This window comes from Belonocnema kinseyi, chromosome 8 (assembly GCF_010883055.1).
Source record: "Belonocnema kinseyi isolate 2016_QV_RU_SX_M_011 chromosome 8, B_treatae_v1, whole genome shotgun sequence".
Classification (NCBI taxonomy): domain Eukaryota; kingdom Metazoa; phylum Arthropoda; class Insecta; order Hymenoptera; family Cynipidae; genus Belonocnema; species Belonocnema kinseyi.
Genome location: NC_046664.1, coordinates 139,432,128 through 139,452,303, shown reverse-complemented (window position 1 = coordinate 139,452,303; position 20,176 = coordinate 139,432,128). Strand labels below are relative to the sequence as shown.

The 20,176-nt window shown below is 34.0% G+C and overlaps 1 protein-coding gene across 1 annotated transcript in view; it reads left to right on the top strand.

Moving 5' to 3' along the window:
- The window catches only part of LOC117178725 (paramyosin, long form), a 182,364-nt gene extending 169,173 nt beyond the window's left edge, over positions 1–13,191 (top strand). The window contains exons 11-14 of the mRNA XM_033370156.1: positions 1,519–1,797; positions 1,881–2,009; positions 9,634–10,005; positions 10,089–13,191. Coding sequence (XP_033226047.1) covers positions 1,519–1,797; positions 1,881–2,009; positions 9,634–10,005; positions 10,089–10,481 — 1,173 coding nt within the window. The 3' untranslated portion in view covers positions 10,482–13,191. The remainder of the gene's footprint in view (positions 1–1,518; positions 1,798–1,880; positions 2,010–9,633; positions 10,006–10,088) is intronic.
- Positions 13,192–20,176: the final 6,985 nt, after the last annotated feature.

The following is a 20,176-nucleotide window of genomic DNA, read 5'->3' as shown; positions in this document are numbered from 1 at the left end:
TAATGTATTTTCACTCCCCTTACACTTTTAAAAAATCCCCTTTTTTCCAAAAAAATCCCCTTTTTTCCCTAAATTTGAACGGCTGAACCAGTTGCATCCCTGGTCTTATATATTTTTTGATCTTTTCACCATTATGAAAAACTAATGCGATTAGTCCGTGACTTTTTAATGGGAATTTTAACATTGAATCCGAATTTCACCAATTTAAAAGTTGATATTGCTGTTTTTTTTTAGTTCCTGCTGTATGATACGAAAGGGATACTATGTGGATACCATGAGGTTTATCTGTAGAATATCCTTTTCGTTCACTTGGTCCACTAGGGAATTGTATCACATTAAACAGAGATGCCCCATTATTTTAAAAAGATTGACGGCAGATATATATTTCTGTCTTATGTGTCAGAAAGAGAGGGGTGACTGTCGATAATCGAGAAGTCGGCAGTTCTTGATTACAGAAGATTGCCAAGCTCGGTCTAACACATAAGACAGAGAGAGAGAGAGAGAGAGAGAGAGAGAGAGATAGTTCCAATTGACTACGGTTTTGAAATAAACAGTACAGTATTGCACTAAATATACATACATACATACATACATACATACATACATAAATACATACATACATTCATACATATATGCATACGGAACTAAATCAAGAGCAGCGGATATGGAAGACAGTGTAATAGAAGTCGGAAAGATTTATTTACATGATGTAATTAGCTGATATGACTAGAAGTATAAAACTTTTTAATAGTATCTAAAATCCAAAGCGATATAATATTTGCTGACATGCCAGTCATGAAACCTATTTCAGAGTTCCAGAAAATGTAAATTGTAGTGGATGCAAAATATTTTAAAGCAACTTGACAATGAAAAAAATTATTCTTTATATTATTGGTATTAGGCTTAATTTATTACACACCTAAAAGCTTATTGTCTCTTATACATATAATCGAATGCTTGAATGGGTTAAAAAAATCTTAATTATTCGCTGAGGATTAGAAACTAGCAAACACTAAGTAACCATCAATCTAACTTACGCCGCGCCACCATGCAACATACTCTAACCAACTGAGTTATCGAACGCTTGGACTCTGGATATTGGGATCCCTAAGTATTATGTCCGGAATATATCCCAAAAAATATAAAATACTATTTTTATATAAGATTCAAGCTGAAGATGGTATTTTTCGATATTATTTTAACATTATTTAGTGTGATTTAGTGTATCGCAACTTTTGAAATGTTTTCAAATAATTTAAAGTTTTTTAAATATTTAACATTTTATTGAACAATTTTTTTCAGGAACTCGGGAAAAGTTACTAATTTTCGGACTGAATAAAATAGTTTAAGAAAGCAATAAATAATCATTTCCATTGAACATATTATATACATTTAATTAACATAACATAACATTTAATGACACACTATTTGATTAGTATTATCATTATTTTAAATCTATGCAACAGACCTTTTCTTTCTTTCCTAACAACTAAGAGCTGTTTGTAAAATAAATATTTGTATCTTCAAAAAAACTTGATGCTGGTGACTCCCGACTTCATATATGCAAAAAGATGCAAGTTAAAATTCTTTAAATTTTTTAGCAAGGCAACTAGTATCGAAATTGAACAGCTTAACGCTCGCGTTGTAGAAGCTGAGACAAAATTGAAGACTGAAGTACAACGCATTAAAAAAAAACTACATATTCAGATAACTGAATTGGAACTTTCGCTGGACGTGGCAAATAAAACTAATCTAGACTTGCAAAAGACCATCAAGAAACAATCTCTAACCCTAACAGTGAGTAAATCTTCCATAGAAATTTGAATAACCCTATTAAATCAAATTCTAAATATATATTTAATATTATTATCCTTGATAAGGAACTGCAAGCACACTACGACGAAGTTCAACGTCAACTGCAAGTGACGCTAGACCAATTGGGTATCAGCCAACGTCGTCTACAGTCTTTAACTGCTGAGCTCGAAGAAGTCCGTGGCAACTACGAATCTGTAAGTTATTGAAATTAAATATTATTATTTCCAAACCCAGCCTCACGTGTGGAATTATACGGCATTACTTTTAATTAAATGAGATCTTTCTGGATTGAAATCATATAAGATAAGCTTACGATACAAATAAAGTGTCTCATAGCAATGGGATATTCTGGGATATCCCATTTAATCCCATTTATGTCCTGGGTTATCCCAAGGATAACCCGCCGAGATATCCTGCAAGGTGGAAGTTTTTAATTTATCGCACGTGTACATAAATGGGATAAAACGGTACATACCATTGCTGTGTACAAGGTTCAAGTTTGGGTTTGAGCTCTGTTAGAAGTTACTAGAACATCAGGTTCTGGCCGTACGGTGTTGAAAAAAATGGTAAAAAATGTCAATTTTCTTAAAAACCTAACTAGAGTTCTGAGTCGTTGAGTCGTTTATATTACTTTAAAGACTGTATCGAAAATGAGAATATTATCGAGAACATAACCGGCGAATAATTTCTTTCAGATTTTGTGAGAAGAACGACTCCAAGAGAAGTTAAATCACAAATTTTAACTTCATTTTTGAATAAATAATGGAAAATTTTAATTTAATCCTCTACTGGCCCAACTGCTTTTTATTACGTGAATGGCACAACGGGTGTTTTTACCCGACATGTTCAAACTGGTCCCGCGCAGCCGGTATTTCATATTTTTGCACTAAAAAATTATGTAATGTAGTTTAATATATGCTTTTTTAATGGATTCGGTTTTATAGCCATTCGTTTAATTTAAATGAGTTAAAAAATTTTTTGAAAGAAAACTACAAAAAGTCAATTTTTTTACTTATAAATTCATAAATCACGTATTTTTTAAATATTTTTACCTAAAAATGTAGAGTTATGCTCTTGAGATACTACACTTCAGGAAAAATATTACTGCATTGTTGATGCTTCCATAAAAGGTATTTATTTTGCAAAATGAAAACTCGATTTTATGGTAAAATAAAACACCATATTTTTCTATGTTCAAATAAAATTAGTTTTTATTCAAACGCAACAAAAATAGATAATAAAAGTTGCAAAATACAAAATTAACATACAAAACATTTTTCAAAGTTATAATTGCTCTTTTAAGTCTCTTTAAGCTTGTTCACGAAGCAAGCGTTGCCGTAAATTGTACGCCAACTGCAAAAACAAGAGACTATAAAATAATAAAAAAAATTTCAATTCAGATGATAATCTTACGTTGGAAATTGAATGAAAATCACTGATATCCATAGCACCAATTTTTGTTGAAAATCACTTTTTAGCTCACTGATGGCACAACGGGCACAACGGGCTGGTTGGGCACGATGGCCCAACATATACTCTCTATACTATATATACTAACTCTATACTAACCCACTTTACCTTCAGTTAGTGAGGTCAATCACTAGTAAAAGTCAACACGAGGTCCATTTTCTCGAATTCATTAAGGTTAATTCGAGCTCAAAAATTTGTTGGGGTATTTTTTATCCATAGCGCTAGTTAAGGGGTCAATACGGTAAAATAGGCAATGGGAATATTTTGAAAGTATAGAGGGTTATATTGCACGAAATTAAATTCTCGACCATGTAAGAACTTAATACGTCAAATTCGGTTTGTGTGCCTCAAAGTACATAAAAATGACAGTCATAAATCTAGAAAAATTTGCTGTAACAATCTTAATCTTAACTTCAACTTAATATTTGACCATTCCATATAAGAATTCATACATTCCAGCGCCTGATCATTCTTCCTTAGAGCCATCCACACATTTATTTAGCATATCACACGATAATCGATACGCGGCTTCGAAGGGGCCTGCTCGAAAAGCTACCCCGCTAAAACAGCTGATGCTTCAAAATATGAAAGGCGGTTACGTCACGCGCGAGCATGCTTGGACAATTTTCTTATTTATTTTGAGAATTTTAGGTGCACGAACGAGTTACATGATGAATTACTATCATTGGAAACACATCGTGTAAAAATAATCGACAAATGTAAGCCTAGAATAGACGATACTCGAGGTGCGACACAGACCGCGATGTTCTGGAATAAGTATTTAAATTCAAATAAGGGAAAATCGGCCGGAAATAGTAAGAGAAGTTCCAAAAAATGGAAAATTTAAATTTCGTTGTCACCGGTGCCGGTAATATGGTCATAAGGGTTCTGAATGTAAAAAGAAATGCAAAGGATTTCGAAAAAAGGCGAAGACCGCCGAAAACGTGAGTTTGTATGTTGTGGAATGTTTTACTGAGACCCATGAAACCTTACAGTTGGAAAATAACGCGTTCGGTTAAAAATGGTCAACTTGAACACGTTCTTTACGTCTCTGAATTTCGCGAGATCCTTCTTTCTGTGTCAAAAAATTAAGACAAAAACTACAAAGGAATTTTTGACAAACGTCCTGCCATCGTCATTCACGATGATGGCAAAATACAGTTAAGACCAGAGAGTGTCGGTGACTGATTGTACGTGAGCGAAATAAAGCAACAAGAATAGCAGAAGATATCGGTAGAAAACCATGATTTCTGGGGGGGGGGGGCATCAAAAACTATCGGAATATTGAATCAGCGCTTGGGACACATTAGCGTGCAAGATGTTCAGAAAAAAAGAAAGGAAAAAGAAATATATGCTCCTTTTCTCTGAAAAGTAGAAGGGAAAACAGGATGTCTCCACGGGAAAATGTCGAGGACCCCTTTCGTCAAGAAATCTGAGAGAAATCAGAACGACTCAATTTATTTCACTCTGATCTCCATGTACCAATAAAAGTGGAATCAAAGGAAAAATCTAAATATTTTATTACTTTTATCGACAATAGTTTAAAGTCTTGCGAGATACGATTTCTTAAAAAGAAAAGCGAGGCTTTTGAAAAATTCAAAGAGTTCTAATCACTAGTCGAAAATCAGAAAGAAAAGAAAACTGAGTGTCTGCAATCCGATAATTGAACGGAATATCTCAGTGGCGAAATCGACGAGCTTCTAGAGAAGATTGAAAACCAGAGAAGACTAACCGTGGGGTACAATCCAGAAAAAAATGGTATAGCAGAGAGTAAAAGTCGTACTCTTCTGGAAATGGCGAGGTGTCTGCTCATACAGTCAGGTCTGTCGTCTTCTTTCTGGGCTGAAGCTATTTCGACTTCTAACTATATTCGAAACTAGCAACCTGGATGAAAAGACTTCGTAGAAAGCTTAGGCCGGAAAAGTCGCAGACATAAGCCACTTAAGAGAATTTGAAAACAAAGTCCTGATTCTGGACAGAGTACCTGGAAAGGGAAAGCTCGAGGTACGAGGGAAGAAAGGAATTTTTTTACGTTACTTTTTAAGTCTGCAGTCAATAATGTATTATTAAAAAAGTAAAAAGTTCAACAAGAAATAATAAAGATGCCCAAATAACTGATAAAAAAGTTAGAAAAAACACGAAAACATGCATAAAATAAGTAAAAAATAAATAATAAACTATCATAGTGTCTTAAAACATAACGAGTGAGAAATTTGTTTTCTTACCTGAATCATTGTTTGACAAAATTGGTAGTTGAAATGAAAAATTAGAACTTGTCTTATCCTATTTTGGAGTTAACCTCTTCATCTAACAATGATATAATTCTTCAAGCCAAAAGGAATAGAGATGAAAAATAATAAAAAAATTTTATATTAATGCTGTAAACGTGGCATTAATATCAATTGTAGGTAAAAGACGAAAAAACAAAGTTAAATAGGAAAGAAAGGAAATAAATTGTAGGTCGTGAGATCAAAGTCATCCGTAAAGGATTAAATAAGTACATTCATGAAGTCGCAGAATAAGGTTTACAGTCGAAAACCAAGCAGCAAATTTGAAATCCCAAAATTATATAATACAATGGAAAAAGCGAATTGGAACTAGTTTTTACAGAAAAGACTATAAAAATCCGGTAGTTTGGAGTTATCATATCTAAGATTAACAGATTTAATTTCTTCACTGATATAAAAAGATTTAATAGTCCGACGGTTGTTTAAATTTTTTTCCCGAGTAAGAATTTTCGGACGTTTAAAATCGAAATCATGGCCTGTTTCAATTCTGTGTCTTTTAAATGCAGTGATACTATCACCGTTTATATTATGTCGTTGATGTTCTTTGATTCTATGATGTCGAAGATATTTATTCTTTGCATTTGGAATGCTTGAAAAAAGCTTTATCAACATTACATCGAGACGTCGTAACACATTCTCATCGTGACACTCGCGCTGCGCGCTCGATTTCCGATACACATTTGTAAACAGGTTTTGTTGGATTTTTTTTCTCGTAACTTTCGTCGTTTTTCCACACATTTTTTTCCACGTTATTTTTCACGAATAAAACAAAAAGTACGTATCCTATCAAGAACTGATTCTTAACGAAATTGTAGATCTTTTTTGGGATAACCATTTTGGTTAATTCATCTTTTTTTGTATCCTACATAGTGTTTCATATTGTGTGTTTTTCGGTTTCAAATTTTGATTTTCGATTGATAAGAAAAATTTTGAAAACGCTATAACTCTGAGGATTTTCTTTTTATCGAAAAAAATCATAAGGATAAATTGTTTGTTCTCTTCAACACTATAAATATCTGTACATAGAATTTTGATATTCAGAAAAAAGTTGTCTCCAAAATTTTCAAAATGCGCTCTTTTTTTGAATTTTTATCAGAAATGACTGGTTCACGAATTCGTCCTTTCTTTTAGGACCTAAAAAAAGTATGCCAAAGATGAATTTGATTCGTTCATTTTTTCGAGAGTTATCGTATTAACGGACGGACGGCTGGACGGACAGACAGACAAACGTTATGTTTCAATACACTATGATAGTTTATTATTTATTTTTTACTTATTTTATGCATGTTTTTCATGTTATTTCCATGTTTTTTCTAAGTTTTTGTCAGTTATTTGGATATCTTTATTATTGTTTTTTAAAACTTCTAACTTTTTTAATAATAAATTATCGTGCCACTGTTTAAGAAAAGGGATAGGGAGAGGCAGGAAACTTATAGAGGAATTAGCTAATGAATACTGCGTACAAAATATACGCGATGGTGTTGGCAGATAGGCTGCGCAAGGCTGTCGAGGGGAAAGACTTATTGCCGGAGACGTAGGAGGGATTTAGAGAGGAAAGGAGTACTGTTGACAATATTTACGTCTTGTAGCACGTAGTGGATAGAGAACAACCAAAAAGGGTGCCAAAGTGTACGCGTTTTTTGTATATCTGAAGAGCGCGTTCCCTTCGGTGGATAGTAGGAGGTTGCTGGAGGCAATGTGTGAGAGGGGAGTGTAGAGGGGCCTAATCGAGAGGATAAGGGCGATATACGAGGAGACGAAGGATAAAGTGAGAGGAGGGGAGGGAATTTCTTAGGGATTCTGGATGGATAGGGGGTTGAGGCAAGGATGCCCGCTTAGCCCAACGCTTTTTGCAATTTGGTCGCGGATGTGGAAAGTAAGCTAGCGTTTAGAGTGGTAGGAAGAGTTAGGGCGGGAGGAGTCAGGATATGGTCACTCGCATATGCAGATGACATAGTGCTGCTAGCAAAGAGCAAGGAGGTTATAAAGGAGATGATGAAAAGTTGAGAAGATATTCGGAAAAAAATACGCTAGAGTTAAATGTGAACAAGTCGAAGGTTATGGTCTTCAGGAAAGGAGGTGTGTGAGATGAGGGAGGAGAGTGGAAGTGGAAGGGAAGAGCGGTGCAAGAGGCGAAAGTGTTTGTGTACCTGGGCTTCCTGTTTCGAAGGTATGGGGGGGGGGGGTGGATGGTCATGTAAAAGAGAGGGTGAGAAGGGAAAATTTTGTGATGATGCAGGTGTGGTGGCTAGGGAAAGGTTGTTCAAAGATGATTTTGTAAGGAGAAAAACATTTTTTGATTCGCTAGTGATGAGTGTGTTATTTTACGGATTGGATGTTTGGGGTGGAAAGTGAGTGAGGAGGTGAATAGGATACATGAGAGGTATGTAAAGTGGACACTGGGGTTTGCACGGAATACGCCGAACTATATTGTCAGGATGGAGACAGGAATAATGAGTTTAGAGATTATAACAGGGAGTCGAGCGTGTAAATATGAGGAGAAATTTTCGGGAGAGGGGGGAAGTAAGCTGATTAGGGAGTGTTGGGGGGAGAAGAAGAAGAGACGTAGTAGTGCAAAGATGGAAGTGGAAAGGAAAAGGTATTTTAGAACGAATGGAGTGCAGATCGATGAAAGAGAACGCAGAAGGAGAGGAGAGAATAAGAGAGTCAAGGTATAACGGGAACTATGTGTTGATTATACCAAGGAACAAAGCGCAATATTTGGGTGAGAAAGGAGAGCAAGGAAGTCAGAAACTTATAGCGATAATGAGGTGCAGTTGCATGGAGAATTATATTAGGTCCTGGCTTTCTAGATAGGAGAGAATGAATGAATTGTGCGGGAAGGGGAATGCGAAAGTTGAGAATTGGTTAGAGGAATGGGAACAGGTGGAAAGAAGGGGGATAAGCATGGATGTATTATTGCATGAAATAGGAGACAAAAGAGCAGTAGTATGGATGAAGGGAGTGTTGGCTAAGATGGAGAAGAAGAGAAGGGAGGAGGAAGATGAATGGAGAAGGAAGGATTGTAAATAGGAGAGGAAGTAGATGTAAGGAAACTGTAAATATTATAAATTGTAGTTAAGGATTAGGCGTTAGTTGCGCAGGCAGAGGCTGACAATGCGAGGCATAGCGAGGAAAGAGAGACATGCGTGCGAGGCGAAGCGCAGCGAGGAAGGTTGGAATATAGAGGCGAGCGGATTAGTTATAAGGTGTGGATGGCTGTTAATTTGTAATAGTTAGCTGTAAGACAATTCTGTAAAAAAACTGGAAGTGTAATCAAGTCCATTTTTTTAAACCAGCAGGCCGAAAAATAACCGTTTATCTATCTAATAATAAATTATTGACTACAGGCTTGAAAACACACACACACACAAACTGGGTCCGAAACGTGAGAATTTCTCAATTTCACTCTACATGATTTTTATTTCAATGACCTTTGACACCCAATACTTTTTGATATAACAAATACATAAATATGTGACTTTTTGCAAAGAAAGGGACTACTTTATCGATCGTAGTTTCGGAGACATTTTCTTTTTTCAAACAAAAGTCAAATGTATTGATTTTTGTGTGTAAGTGGAAAATCACACTTCCAAGATTGTCCTGAGTTGAAAATGTTAACGATTTATCGAGCCATATATGAAGTAGACCCTTTTCTTTCGGAACGTTAGATGTATTTTGTCGTGCATTAAAATATCAAACGTTTTTAACATAATTGCCTGTAAGGCTCTTAGTATAGCATATTCACAGATTTTTTACATTACCTTGATTCTCAAAAGCTTTAGTTTGTATAAAATCACTCGGGCTTTTGCATTACATTGTATTACTATCAAATGTCTCAAACCATTTCCTTCTTTTTTTATGAATGCAAAATTGAAAAGTAGGGACAACAGTATCTTTTACGTTGAATTGAGAAGCGTAATCCCGTTGTACTTTTGAACTTTATCATTACCTTTCGTTTGCTGCAATGGTTCTATCAAACTACGTTTCACTATTCCAGTTAACTCTTCTTCTTCTATACATTTGTATCTTTTTTTTCATTTGCGTGTTTTTTTTGTAGGCCCTTCGTGCAAAGAGGACTGTCGAGCAGCAATATGAAGAAACTGTTAGTCGTATCAATGAATTGACGACCATCAATGTAAACATTGCATCTTCTAAGGCAAAACTTGAACAGGAACTTGCTACTCTAGCTGGTGATTACGAGGAAGTAACCAAGGAATTTAGAATGAGTGATGAAAGGTACCAAAGAGTACAAAATGAGCTTAAACATACTGTTGAGATCCTTCACGAGGAACAAGAACGCATTGTAAAAATTGAGGCTATTAAGAAATCTCTTGAAATTGAGGTGAAAAATCTTTCTGTCCGCCTGGAGGAAGTCGAAGCCAATGCTATAGTTGGTGGCAAACGCATCATCAGTAAACTTGAAGCTAGGGTAAGCAATGTTTGCAATTCTATAAACAGTTTATCGGTCTTTTTCAAACACAATAAGAATTAAACGGTCAATTTGATTTTCAGATTCGCGATTTAGAGCTAGAACTCGACGAGGAGAAACGCAGACATGCTGAAACAGTGAAAATTCTACGCAAGAAAGAACGCAATATCAAGGAAGTAATGATCCAGGTTGAGGAAGATTCAAAGAATATTGCTCTGCTGCAGGAGTCTTTGGACAAAGCATGTCAAAAAGTAAACATTTACAAAAGACAACTCCAAGAACAAGAAGGCATGTCCCAACAGAGTGTAACGCGAGTACGTCGGTTCCAACGTGAACTGGAAGCCGCTGAAGATCGCGCAGACACAGCGGAAAGCAATCTGACCCTAATCCGCGCTAAGCACCGTAGCTTCGTGACCACCTCAACGGTGCCCGGTTCTCAGGTTTACCTTGTCCAGGAAACGAGGCAAGAAATGTAAATCTTTGCAGCGTCATTCTTCACTACCTTACAGACACAGTTTTGTCTGCGCAAACGTAATTAAATATTTTAAAATTATATTTTCATGCATATTATCGTTAGAAATTATTTGACCATTCGGATAAATGCCACCAAGAAATTTTATATAAACAAGAATCAGTGAGTTTTAACTTCTGATTGAACATTTAAAAGAATTAAATATTCTTGAACATAAAAGAGAATTTGTTTGGAGGACTGCAGGGAGGAAGAACCAGATTGAGTAAAACATGGCACACTCATATTTAAAAAATATATAGTGAGAGAGGCCGTCAATCTTAAAGATACAACCGGGTATAGAGGATTACGTTTAGAGGCTAATACCACTCTGAAAAATCAGATTCAACTTTGCGTGTGAGAAACACATGGTGATTATGATTGCGAACAGCGTCACATTTCGTAAGGTTACAAGTTTACAAGGTTATAAAGTTACAACTTCATCAAGGCGACTTAAGAAACCTAATCCTCTTTTCTATCATACTGTTTCTGCTACATCTTGTAGTAGTTTCCACTGGTACTTCTGCTACAAACTGCATATTGATAGTATGAGGTCACTTATATATTTTACATCCATGAGCTAAAATAAGTTACCTATGCTGAAAGCGCAAAGCTGTAGAGGCTTGCTATACGGATTGTGGATAAGTACACGCGGGAAATTGGAATAGAATTTGGGTCGGACAATACTTGAGGCTGTTTAAGAGCTGTATTCAAACAAACTTTTTGTTCGACAAATTTTGTCCTTCAATCTCAAGAGCGAGCAACCACGACAAGAGGATGCATAATTTATGCATAAATATGAAAGGCAATTTAATCTGGATTGGACTCATGTTTGCCTTCCCTAAATCATATGGACTAAAATCGGACACGTAGGGTTTCATTTTCGCATACCAGGATGTTTTTATTTTCATCTTAGCATACCGTGAATTCATTGAGCATCAATAAACATAAATTTTCATCAGAGCCACAATATAAAATATTTAGCTTTATAATCGCTAACGCTATTGGTTTTTGGTATTAAGAGTCTATTATACACTATAATTCTCAAACATTATGTAATAAAAGAGCTGAAACCTCTAGAGCACATCAAAGTAAATGGGTCATTACTTTTGAAATCATATGAGAGTGGCACTAACTCCTGCTTAACGTTTGACACAACTCTTGAAGGAACGTACATCTGAATTTTCAATACAATTTCCCTTAAATGAAAAAAATCAGATCCATATTATAATTGAATAAATAAAGTTGAGAATACTCCAAATCCGCTTTATTTTTTTCTTGTCTCATCTTTTCCTATATTTTCAAATTAGAATCGAAAAACAGTTACAAAAAATCTTCCAATTTTTTCTTGGACACTCAAACCCTGTTTAATACAGTACACCCAAATTTTTCAGCATGTGAAATCCCATGCGGAAATCCGGATAATCAGCCTATAAGATATGTCTAAAGTCAAAAAACAGATGCAAATCTAAAAAAAAAGTAACAGTCAAGGAAATCATTTTATTCTTTTTATTTTGTAATGTAAAGCATTTTCATAAACTGAATTCCTCTCATTACTTTCCTAGTGTAAAATTTTAATATTTTGGCAAACAAATCATTATCAACACAGTTATTTCTATAGCTAGCAGGCACACTCAGATATTAATGCATTGAGTATTTTTAAACATTATTTTATTACGCGCATGATTTCTAGTTAAAATTTGTTTGAATGTCAAATGTAAATAAACATACTGTCATAAACATTGCTTAACTTTCTTAAATCAGTTATTTAATTTACAGGTAACTATTTCTATTTTTTTTTATTTTTGAAATCTAATGGGATCTTATATATCTTCATATTATGATTTTTCTAAATATTTCTATATTTTATTTCGAAATCTCTAATCTTTTGAATGGTTCTACTTACAAAATCGCAGATTCAGTTTCTGCACAAATGTATAATTCACCTTGAAGAAAAATAGAAATAATCTATGAACAAGATCAAGAACATACTATACTATATTTGTTATGCTTAAAGTGACGTACGAATTTTTAAACTGTCAAAAAATATGTAACCAAACTTTCTGTCGATAGTATACTCATTGTCAGTATTAAAAATGTTGTAAATAAATTAAATCTTCCTTATAAACTTATTTTTTCAATCTGGATTTTTAATAGCATTTTTTGAAAATAGTCTCTTAATTTTTGAATATATTAATTTGCCTTTATCATGCTTTTATGTAACAGATGCATATTTTTCATCAGGAATTATAAACTGCAAGGTGTCAAGGACTACAAATTATTGTGGAACTGACATATTTTACAAAACAATGATTAGCTTTTAGAAAAGTACATTCGAGAAAATTAAATTGTCGCCATTTTTACGAATGTATAGCGGTTCAACGAGCCTCGGTTGGCTTAAGCTACTTAACATCAGAAGCTAAACACAAGCATGATTGCAATCAAGATTATCGCAAATGAATTACTAATTATCTCATGTAATTATTATCATCAGAAGCTTAAGGAGATAAAAATACCCAAACGTTCTTTTTAAAGTTGCACAAACTTGTATTAAAATAATGATAATTCTATGATACCACTAGATATAGGACATCTACCTACAAACAAACGCACTGTACATCATACAAGAATATGTTTCAACATTTCATTTAATAATAAACTAAACAGTGTAAGTACAATATCTGCTGTTAGTCTTTAATTATTGAAACCCTGTATTTTTCAATATTTGGTACCGAGGTCAGACCGGAAGAAAATTAAAGGTGTTTTAGTTATTTAGGCTATGACTAAGCTGCCGCAACTTGCCACCTCAACCTACCTTACCTACAGTTTGTAAGTGGTTCTATATCATACAAATTGCCGATAATTGGTTTTGATCGGATGATACTGTTTATTTTGCCATCGATCGATAATACAGTGCGATGTTAGTATATTTTTATCTGATAATTTCCATGTCGGTCAGCGAAACAGGCGTTTTAATATTTCATGATCCTAATTTACGTCGAACGTTAAAAGAGAAAGGTTGATAGATTTCATTACACATATTTTAATTTCAAAAAAGGCATAGTTCGAAATTTTTTATTTTCTGATTTACAACTTAAGGTAGCATCGAATACAAGGTCATTAGCCAGTACATTTACAGGCCAGTAATATGAAGAGATGTACATTGTGATTTCAAACAAATTAAATACATTAATATTTCAGTCGGCGATTACAGTATTGGCGAAACTATATTTGGCTTAAAACACATATTTCATTAAGGAAATTTAGTACTTTTTGAAATTTATTTGTGTCCGTAGAATTATTTTGAGACTGCCCGGTAGGCGATATAATCTTCTTTTATTTAAGTAATTTCGACAGTCTTCCAAGTCATAATAGTGTGTTTCGTGGATGGTGATGATTTTCAAGTATTGTTCCAGATCATATTGCAGGAAGAGGTGATTAGATTGCGTATATCATTAGACTCAACTGAACGAGCTTACGTGTAACAAAAAGTATGCATGCTCACTTGGCTAGAGAATCAGCCTCTTCATTGCCTTTAATTTCTATGCGCGAAGGAATCCAAGGCAGGACTATTTTCTTTTCCATAAAATAAAGTTTTGCCAAGGATTCTTGTATAGTTTGAGTTATGCAATCCAAGTTGGTGAAATTTTTTATATCTTCGATGGCAATTAGAGTGTCCAAAATGATTAAAAATTGGTTGTCCTTTGATTTTGGGAAATGCACACCTTTCACATCTAAATATTGTTTAAGAATCAGGAAGTTTAAATTTTGTCATGCTTTCAGAACTTACTATTCCACATCCCGTTAACTTCACTAATGTTGAGCTGCAGTTTCGTACTACAATCTAATTTATGGTATATAACACAATTTCTCGTGTGTTACCATTCACATGTTAGTGCACGTACTTGTTTTTAGTTAGATGGGAGAAATCGAGCTGCCAGAATTTAAAATTTGTTTAGAACATTAATTTTTGGAAATTAAATTACTGCAAACTAATTTTCTTTAAGTCAGTAAAAATATGTTCAGAATTCTTGTTTTGGTCCTGTCAATTTTCTTTTGCGCTCGCGCCGAAAAAATGAATGTGTTGTTTTTCGATCCAGAAGCTCAATTATAAATGTGATGTATATACAAATAAATCCTAAGTTGTTTAGAAATTTAAAAATGTCAGTAAAGCAGTTTTGAATAATTAAATATCCTGAAGAACAGTTGCATATATCAGAATGGGAAATATGATTCAAAGAATCCTTTATTTGCAAATGAATAATGCATAGTTATGGAATCTTAAAACAATTGTGATAAACTGCTAAAGAATTTGTTAATAAGAATGTTATAGAGGTGGCGTGAGATGAAGTAAACTTATGGAGTGTATAAAGAATGCATTTGTTGATATAATTCAATACTGATAGACCTGGCAGTTACATTTTGTACAATTCTTAGAAAAAATATTACTTCAGCTTCCAAGTGGTATATATCAAACGACGAATGGCGAAAGAATTTTTTTTAATAAAAAAGGATGTGGCCTAACGCATTAGGAACGTATAACTGAAACGCAGCGTTATATAGGACAGCTATATAATTTACCTTAATGTACTGTACTATACTTTAATTCTTAACGTATAATTATTTTGACAATAAAGATTCTTTGGCGGGAGCAGATTATGCTTTTGTAGCTAAACTCTGGGTTCTTTATTACAAAAAATATAAACACTGATCACTTTTATTTATTTTCTTTATCATTTTTTCATATTTATGAAACGATGAGGCTCGTGATAACGAGCAATTTACTAAAATTATGGTCCTTCAGCCAAATAACCTCTTTTAATTTTCAGTAAATTTGTCTGTATTAAAGTATTAACATTCAAATTAATGGAGACCTATTTCAACATAAAACAAAGAGTAAGAATTCGCCGTGCCGGGAATGTGGTTTTCTTTCAAACAGTTTCGTGTGCGAAAATTTTTGTCTAATTACATCGAAACTTGGATTTGAGCCCGGGTTTGGTTCTGACTTTCGGGCTAAATCCAGGTCGTCTGAACGTAAAGATCAGGATGGTATGAACACTGAGTTCAGAAATATTGCGCAACGTGTGACAAAGTTGCCTATTCGATCGTTAGGATACCCGCGACTCCTTTCATCCGAAACCGCCGCGCTGCATCTGTTCTCGGAAGGCTCCAATCCAGTTTCTTCTTATACAAGCTCGACTTTATTCAAAACTAATTACCATTTATTTGAATTTATCAGTTTAGTATTCTTTTAATAAAAAAATTCATATCCGTTCTCTTCTGCTTTTATACCGTCAGACAGATTGATTAAACATTTCATCCAGAAGTCGCTCCTATGAAATCACTTTATTAGAATTTTGTAATAAGAAACTCTTCAGCGGTACTCTTTGAGTTATTACTTGCAAACGAATTGTTAATTTCAGAACTGTACGTTAGTATAACGACTAGTGATTAAACATTTAGTGATTCGAGTAGATAGGTAGGGGCGGTCCTGGCGCACTTTTTCCGTACGAATAGCAAACTTTCGGCTAGAGTGCAGCTGGCTGTAAGATTGGTTTCGCTCCTTGTGCTGACTTACGCATTACAGTTTTGAAGTATCCGATCGATGCTATCGATATTGGAAATCAATACTTAAAAATCACGGAAATGGAACTTTTTAGCCTCAGAAATATGGAATAGGATAGGATATGATATTGCAATAATAGGCTATTTAATACCTGCTATTCTCGGAATTGAAGTTTTTCACCCAAAAATAATATAAGTTATGTATTAAATGTTTTATCGCAACGGTGCATCATTGAAAATTTCCAAGATCTGCAACCTCTCTCGTGATAATATAACAACTCTTGGTAAACAAAATTCCATTCTCATTACATCATCGTCGATTCCTGGAATCCTTATTTATTTGAGCTAAATTAATTAAACATTCTCCTTTGATATTTGCTGACAGGGGCATCATATTTCATATAACGTCATCTTCGATTCCTGGAATCCTTATACATGTGAACTAAATTAATTAAACGTTCTCCGTTGATATTTCCCAACAGGGGCGTCATATTTCATATAATGTTAAACAATTCTCGATAAACAAAATTCCATTCTGATGACGTTATCATGATTCCTGAAATTCTTATCGACAGTGTTGCCATATTTCAACAATATTGGCACCATAAAAGCGGTGCACTCATTGTTTTTCATCATTGTACTGGTAAACAACCACGAGTAGGTTTGAAGTATAAAACGCTCCAAGATCTATATCAAAGCACAATTTTTCGGTGATTCTATCAGTTAACAACAAGACTCGCATAATTTCAAATTACTTTAAATCTTTATAGTGTTTCTATAAGTGTCATCAGTTAATAATAAGACATACATAACCTTGAAATAACTTGAAATCTATGCAGTGTTTCTACAAGTGTCATCAGTTGATAACAGGACATACATAACCTCAAATAACTGAAAATCTGCACAGTGTTTCTGTAAGTGGTCGCTGATTCCATTTAAAGCTAAAAATGGATTTCGAAAAATGTAAAAAAGTTCCACGAATCATGAAGATGAGATATCAACTTATACTCGAGAAGCAACCCACAGCAGCTGATGAAGTTAGATTGTGGACGAGGGCCGTAACTATAAACATCAGGATATTAAACAAAATATTAAGGAAGAACATTCTGCTATCCGTGGGCCAAAAACATGCAATTATGACGTTAATTGGTGATCTGAAGAAAGTAAGCAGAAAATTCAAGAAGTTGCTCAAGACAGGAACTGGTATGAATGAAGCTACGAAGAAACTGAGCGAGAGGTTGAGTTGGAATGATGTAGCAGGTGCGTTTCGAACACGAATAAGAACGGGACTTATGACAAATTTAATTCATAAAGATTTAAATACATTTTTGGATGATTGTAAACGCATGTTTATTCCACGAATTAAGAATGCAACTAATAGTGTAGTTAATGTCAAAGTTTGCGTTGAATTGACAGATATGTTCAAGGCATTAGTGGGAGGGGTGGAAAAAAATCGATGCAAAACGTGTTTACACTGAAGATAATCCTATTCTAACGTCTACGAATATTGGTGAATGTTTTAAGGATAAAATTCGTCAACAAGTTGAAGTTAAAATGGAAGATTTAAGAACATTAGATTTAGGGTGGAGACTAATAAAAATTATCAGCTTAACGGTTAACATAAATAGATACGCCCCTTTTCAAGTTGGAGCTTCAACTTTCATTGTATTACCTGATTTTATACAGAGAAAAAAATCTGTAGTTAATATTAAAAATAAAGACTCGTATTGTTTTCTCTGGTCAGTAATGGAAGCTCTTTACCCAGTTAAAAAAGATGCAGGAAGAACCAGTTCTTATCCTAAGCTTGATGGTTCAGAACTCAAATATAACAACATCAAGTTTCCAATTGCTCTTGAGGATATTCCAAAATTTGAGAAAATGAACGGTTTAAGTATAAATGTGTACTGGTTCGAGTCTGCTCAATACAGTAAGAAAGAGAAAATTTTTCCAGTTTCTATAAGCCAGGAAAAATCTAAAAAAGCAATAGTTCATCTTCTTATGATTGAAAATACTAACTTTGATTCAGATGTAGAAGTTGATCATTTTGCTTGAATAAAAAATCTATCTATACTAGTGAAATCACAAATGACAAAAGCTGATCATTGCACTTACTTCTGTGATAGGTGTTTGCGTCACTTTAAATTTGAGAAATCTCTAGAAAAACATAGAAGTTATTGTGATAATCTAAACAATAATTGCAGTATATGCTGACATAGAGTGTTTCTTAGAGCCAGTTGTCAGTACGCATGGAAATGCTTATCAGAAACATATACCTACAAGTGTTGCTTTTTACAAAAAATGCAGTTTTGACGATTCACAATCTGAACCTCAAGTTTATCGTGAAAAGGATTGCATCACGTGATTTGTCCTTGAGTTGAAAAAGATAGCTGAGAAAGTAGATTCTTATTTTAAAAATGCAGTTCCAATGGAACTGTTAACATTAAAGCAAGAGTATGATTTTCAAAACGCAAAATTTTGTCATATTTGAGAACAAAATTTTAACCAAGATGATGTTAAACATCGGGATCACGACCATTTTACAGATAAATACCGTGGCCCTTCTCATGACAGGTGTAACGTAAAATACCAAGACTCACATGTAATTCCCATAGTATTTCATAATTTATCTGGCTACGACCATCACTTTTTCATTAAAGAATTGGCTACAAGCTTTGAGGGTGATATCTCATTATTACAAGTCAACAAGGAAAAATATATATTATTTACAAAAAGGGTGCAAAATACAAAAGTTAAACTCAGATTCATGGACTCTTTTCGATTTATGCCAAGTAGCCTCTCCAAATTAGCTTCAAATCTTAGCAATGACGAAAAATTGATTACAAGAAAATATTCAACAAATGATGATGAATTTAAATTATTAACAAGAAAAGGCGTATTTTCATACGATTATGTTGATAATTAGCAGAAATTAGATGAAGATTGTCTGCCAGCAAAAGAGGAATTTTATTCTGAATTAAATGATAAGGGTATTTCAGATGAAGATTATAATCAAGCGCGCAAGGTGTGGGAAAAGTTTAACACTACTATACAGCGCTAAGGCTTTCTTTCGATGCTATGTTAAAGTATACTAGAATGGAACTCGATCTATGAACAGATGTAGAAATGTTATTACTTGTTAAAGGAGCAATATTTCGATATAAACAATCAATACGGTAAAGCTAGGAGCCAATCTTTACCCTATAGCAATTTTAAATTGTTCACTGATTTTTAATACGAACACAATTTTTTCAATATTCCCGATGATTCAGAAATAGGTTATATTCTTGAAGTAGATTTGGAATATCCTGAAGAACTGAATGATTTGAATAAAGCCTTACAATTGTGTCCAGAACATTTTTTACCTCCTCCTCCAACATCTACAATATCGAAACTAATTACCAATTTGAAATCAAAGACGAATTACGTTCTTCATTATCAAAACTTAAAACAGTATTTAAAATTGAGAATGAAGCTTGTTAAAATTCATCGAGTTTCAGAATTCGAATAAAAGCCATGGCTAAAAGCTTATATTGATTTGAATACTGATTTGCGAAAGAAGGCAAAAAATGAATTTGAAAAAAATTTCTTCAAACTCATGAACCACTCTGTGTTTGGAAAGACCATGGAGAACGTAAGGAAGCACAAAGATGTTAGGTTAGTGAGAAAGTGGGAGGGAAGATGGGGTGCAAAAGCTCTGATTGCCAAACCAAACTTTCATAGCTGCTTCATAGCTCGACCTCAACTGTTAATTTGAAGCCGAATACATAAAATTCACTCGATTGAGCAAAACAAGATCGCCCTCAGCTAGGGAGATGATAAGAGGATGCTGATTCCTCATACCACCGACACACTTCTATGGGGATACAAATTCCAATCACAGGAGGCAATAGATGTTGATAAAAATTAATATTCATTTTCCAAAAAGAAGAATTCAATTCGCAAAGGAGAGTTGAAACTGTGTACAGTGATTCCAAACAAAAACTTGTATATACGAGTGTGAATAAAATATTAACCGGAATTCTTTTTTAATATTTATTTATTTATAAAACAATACAAAAATACTATTGATTATTTTTCTACATAGTCTCCTTCACGCTC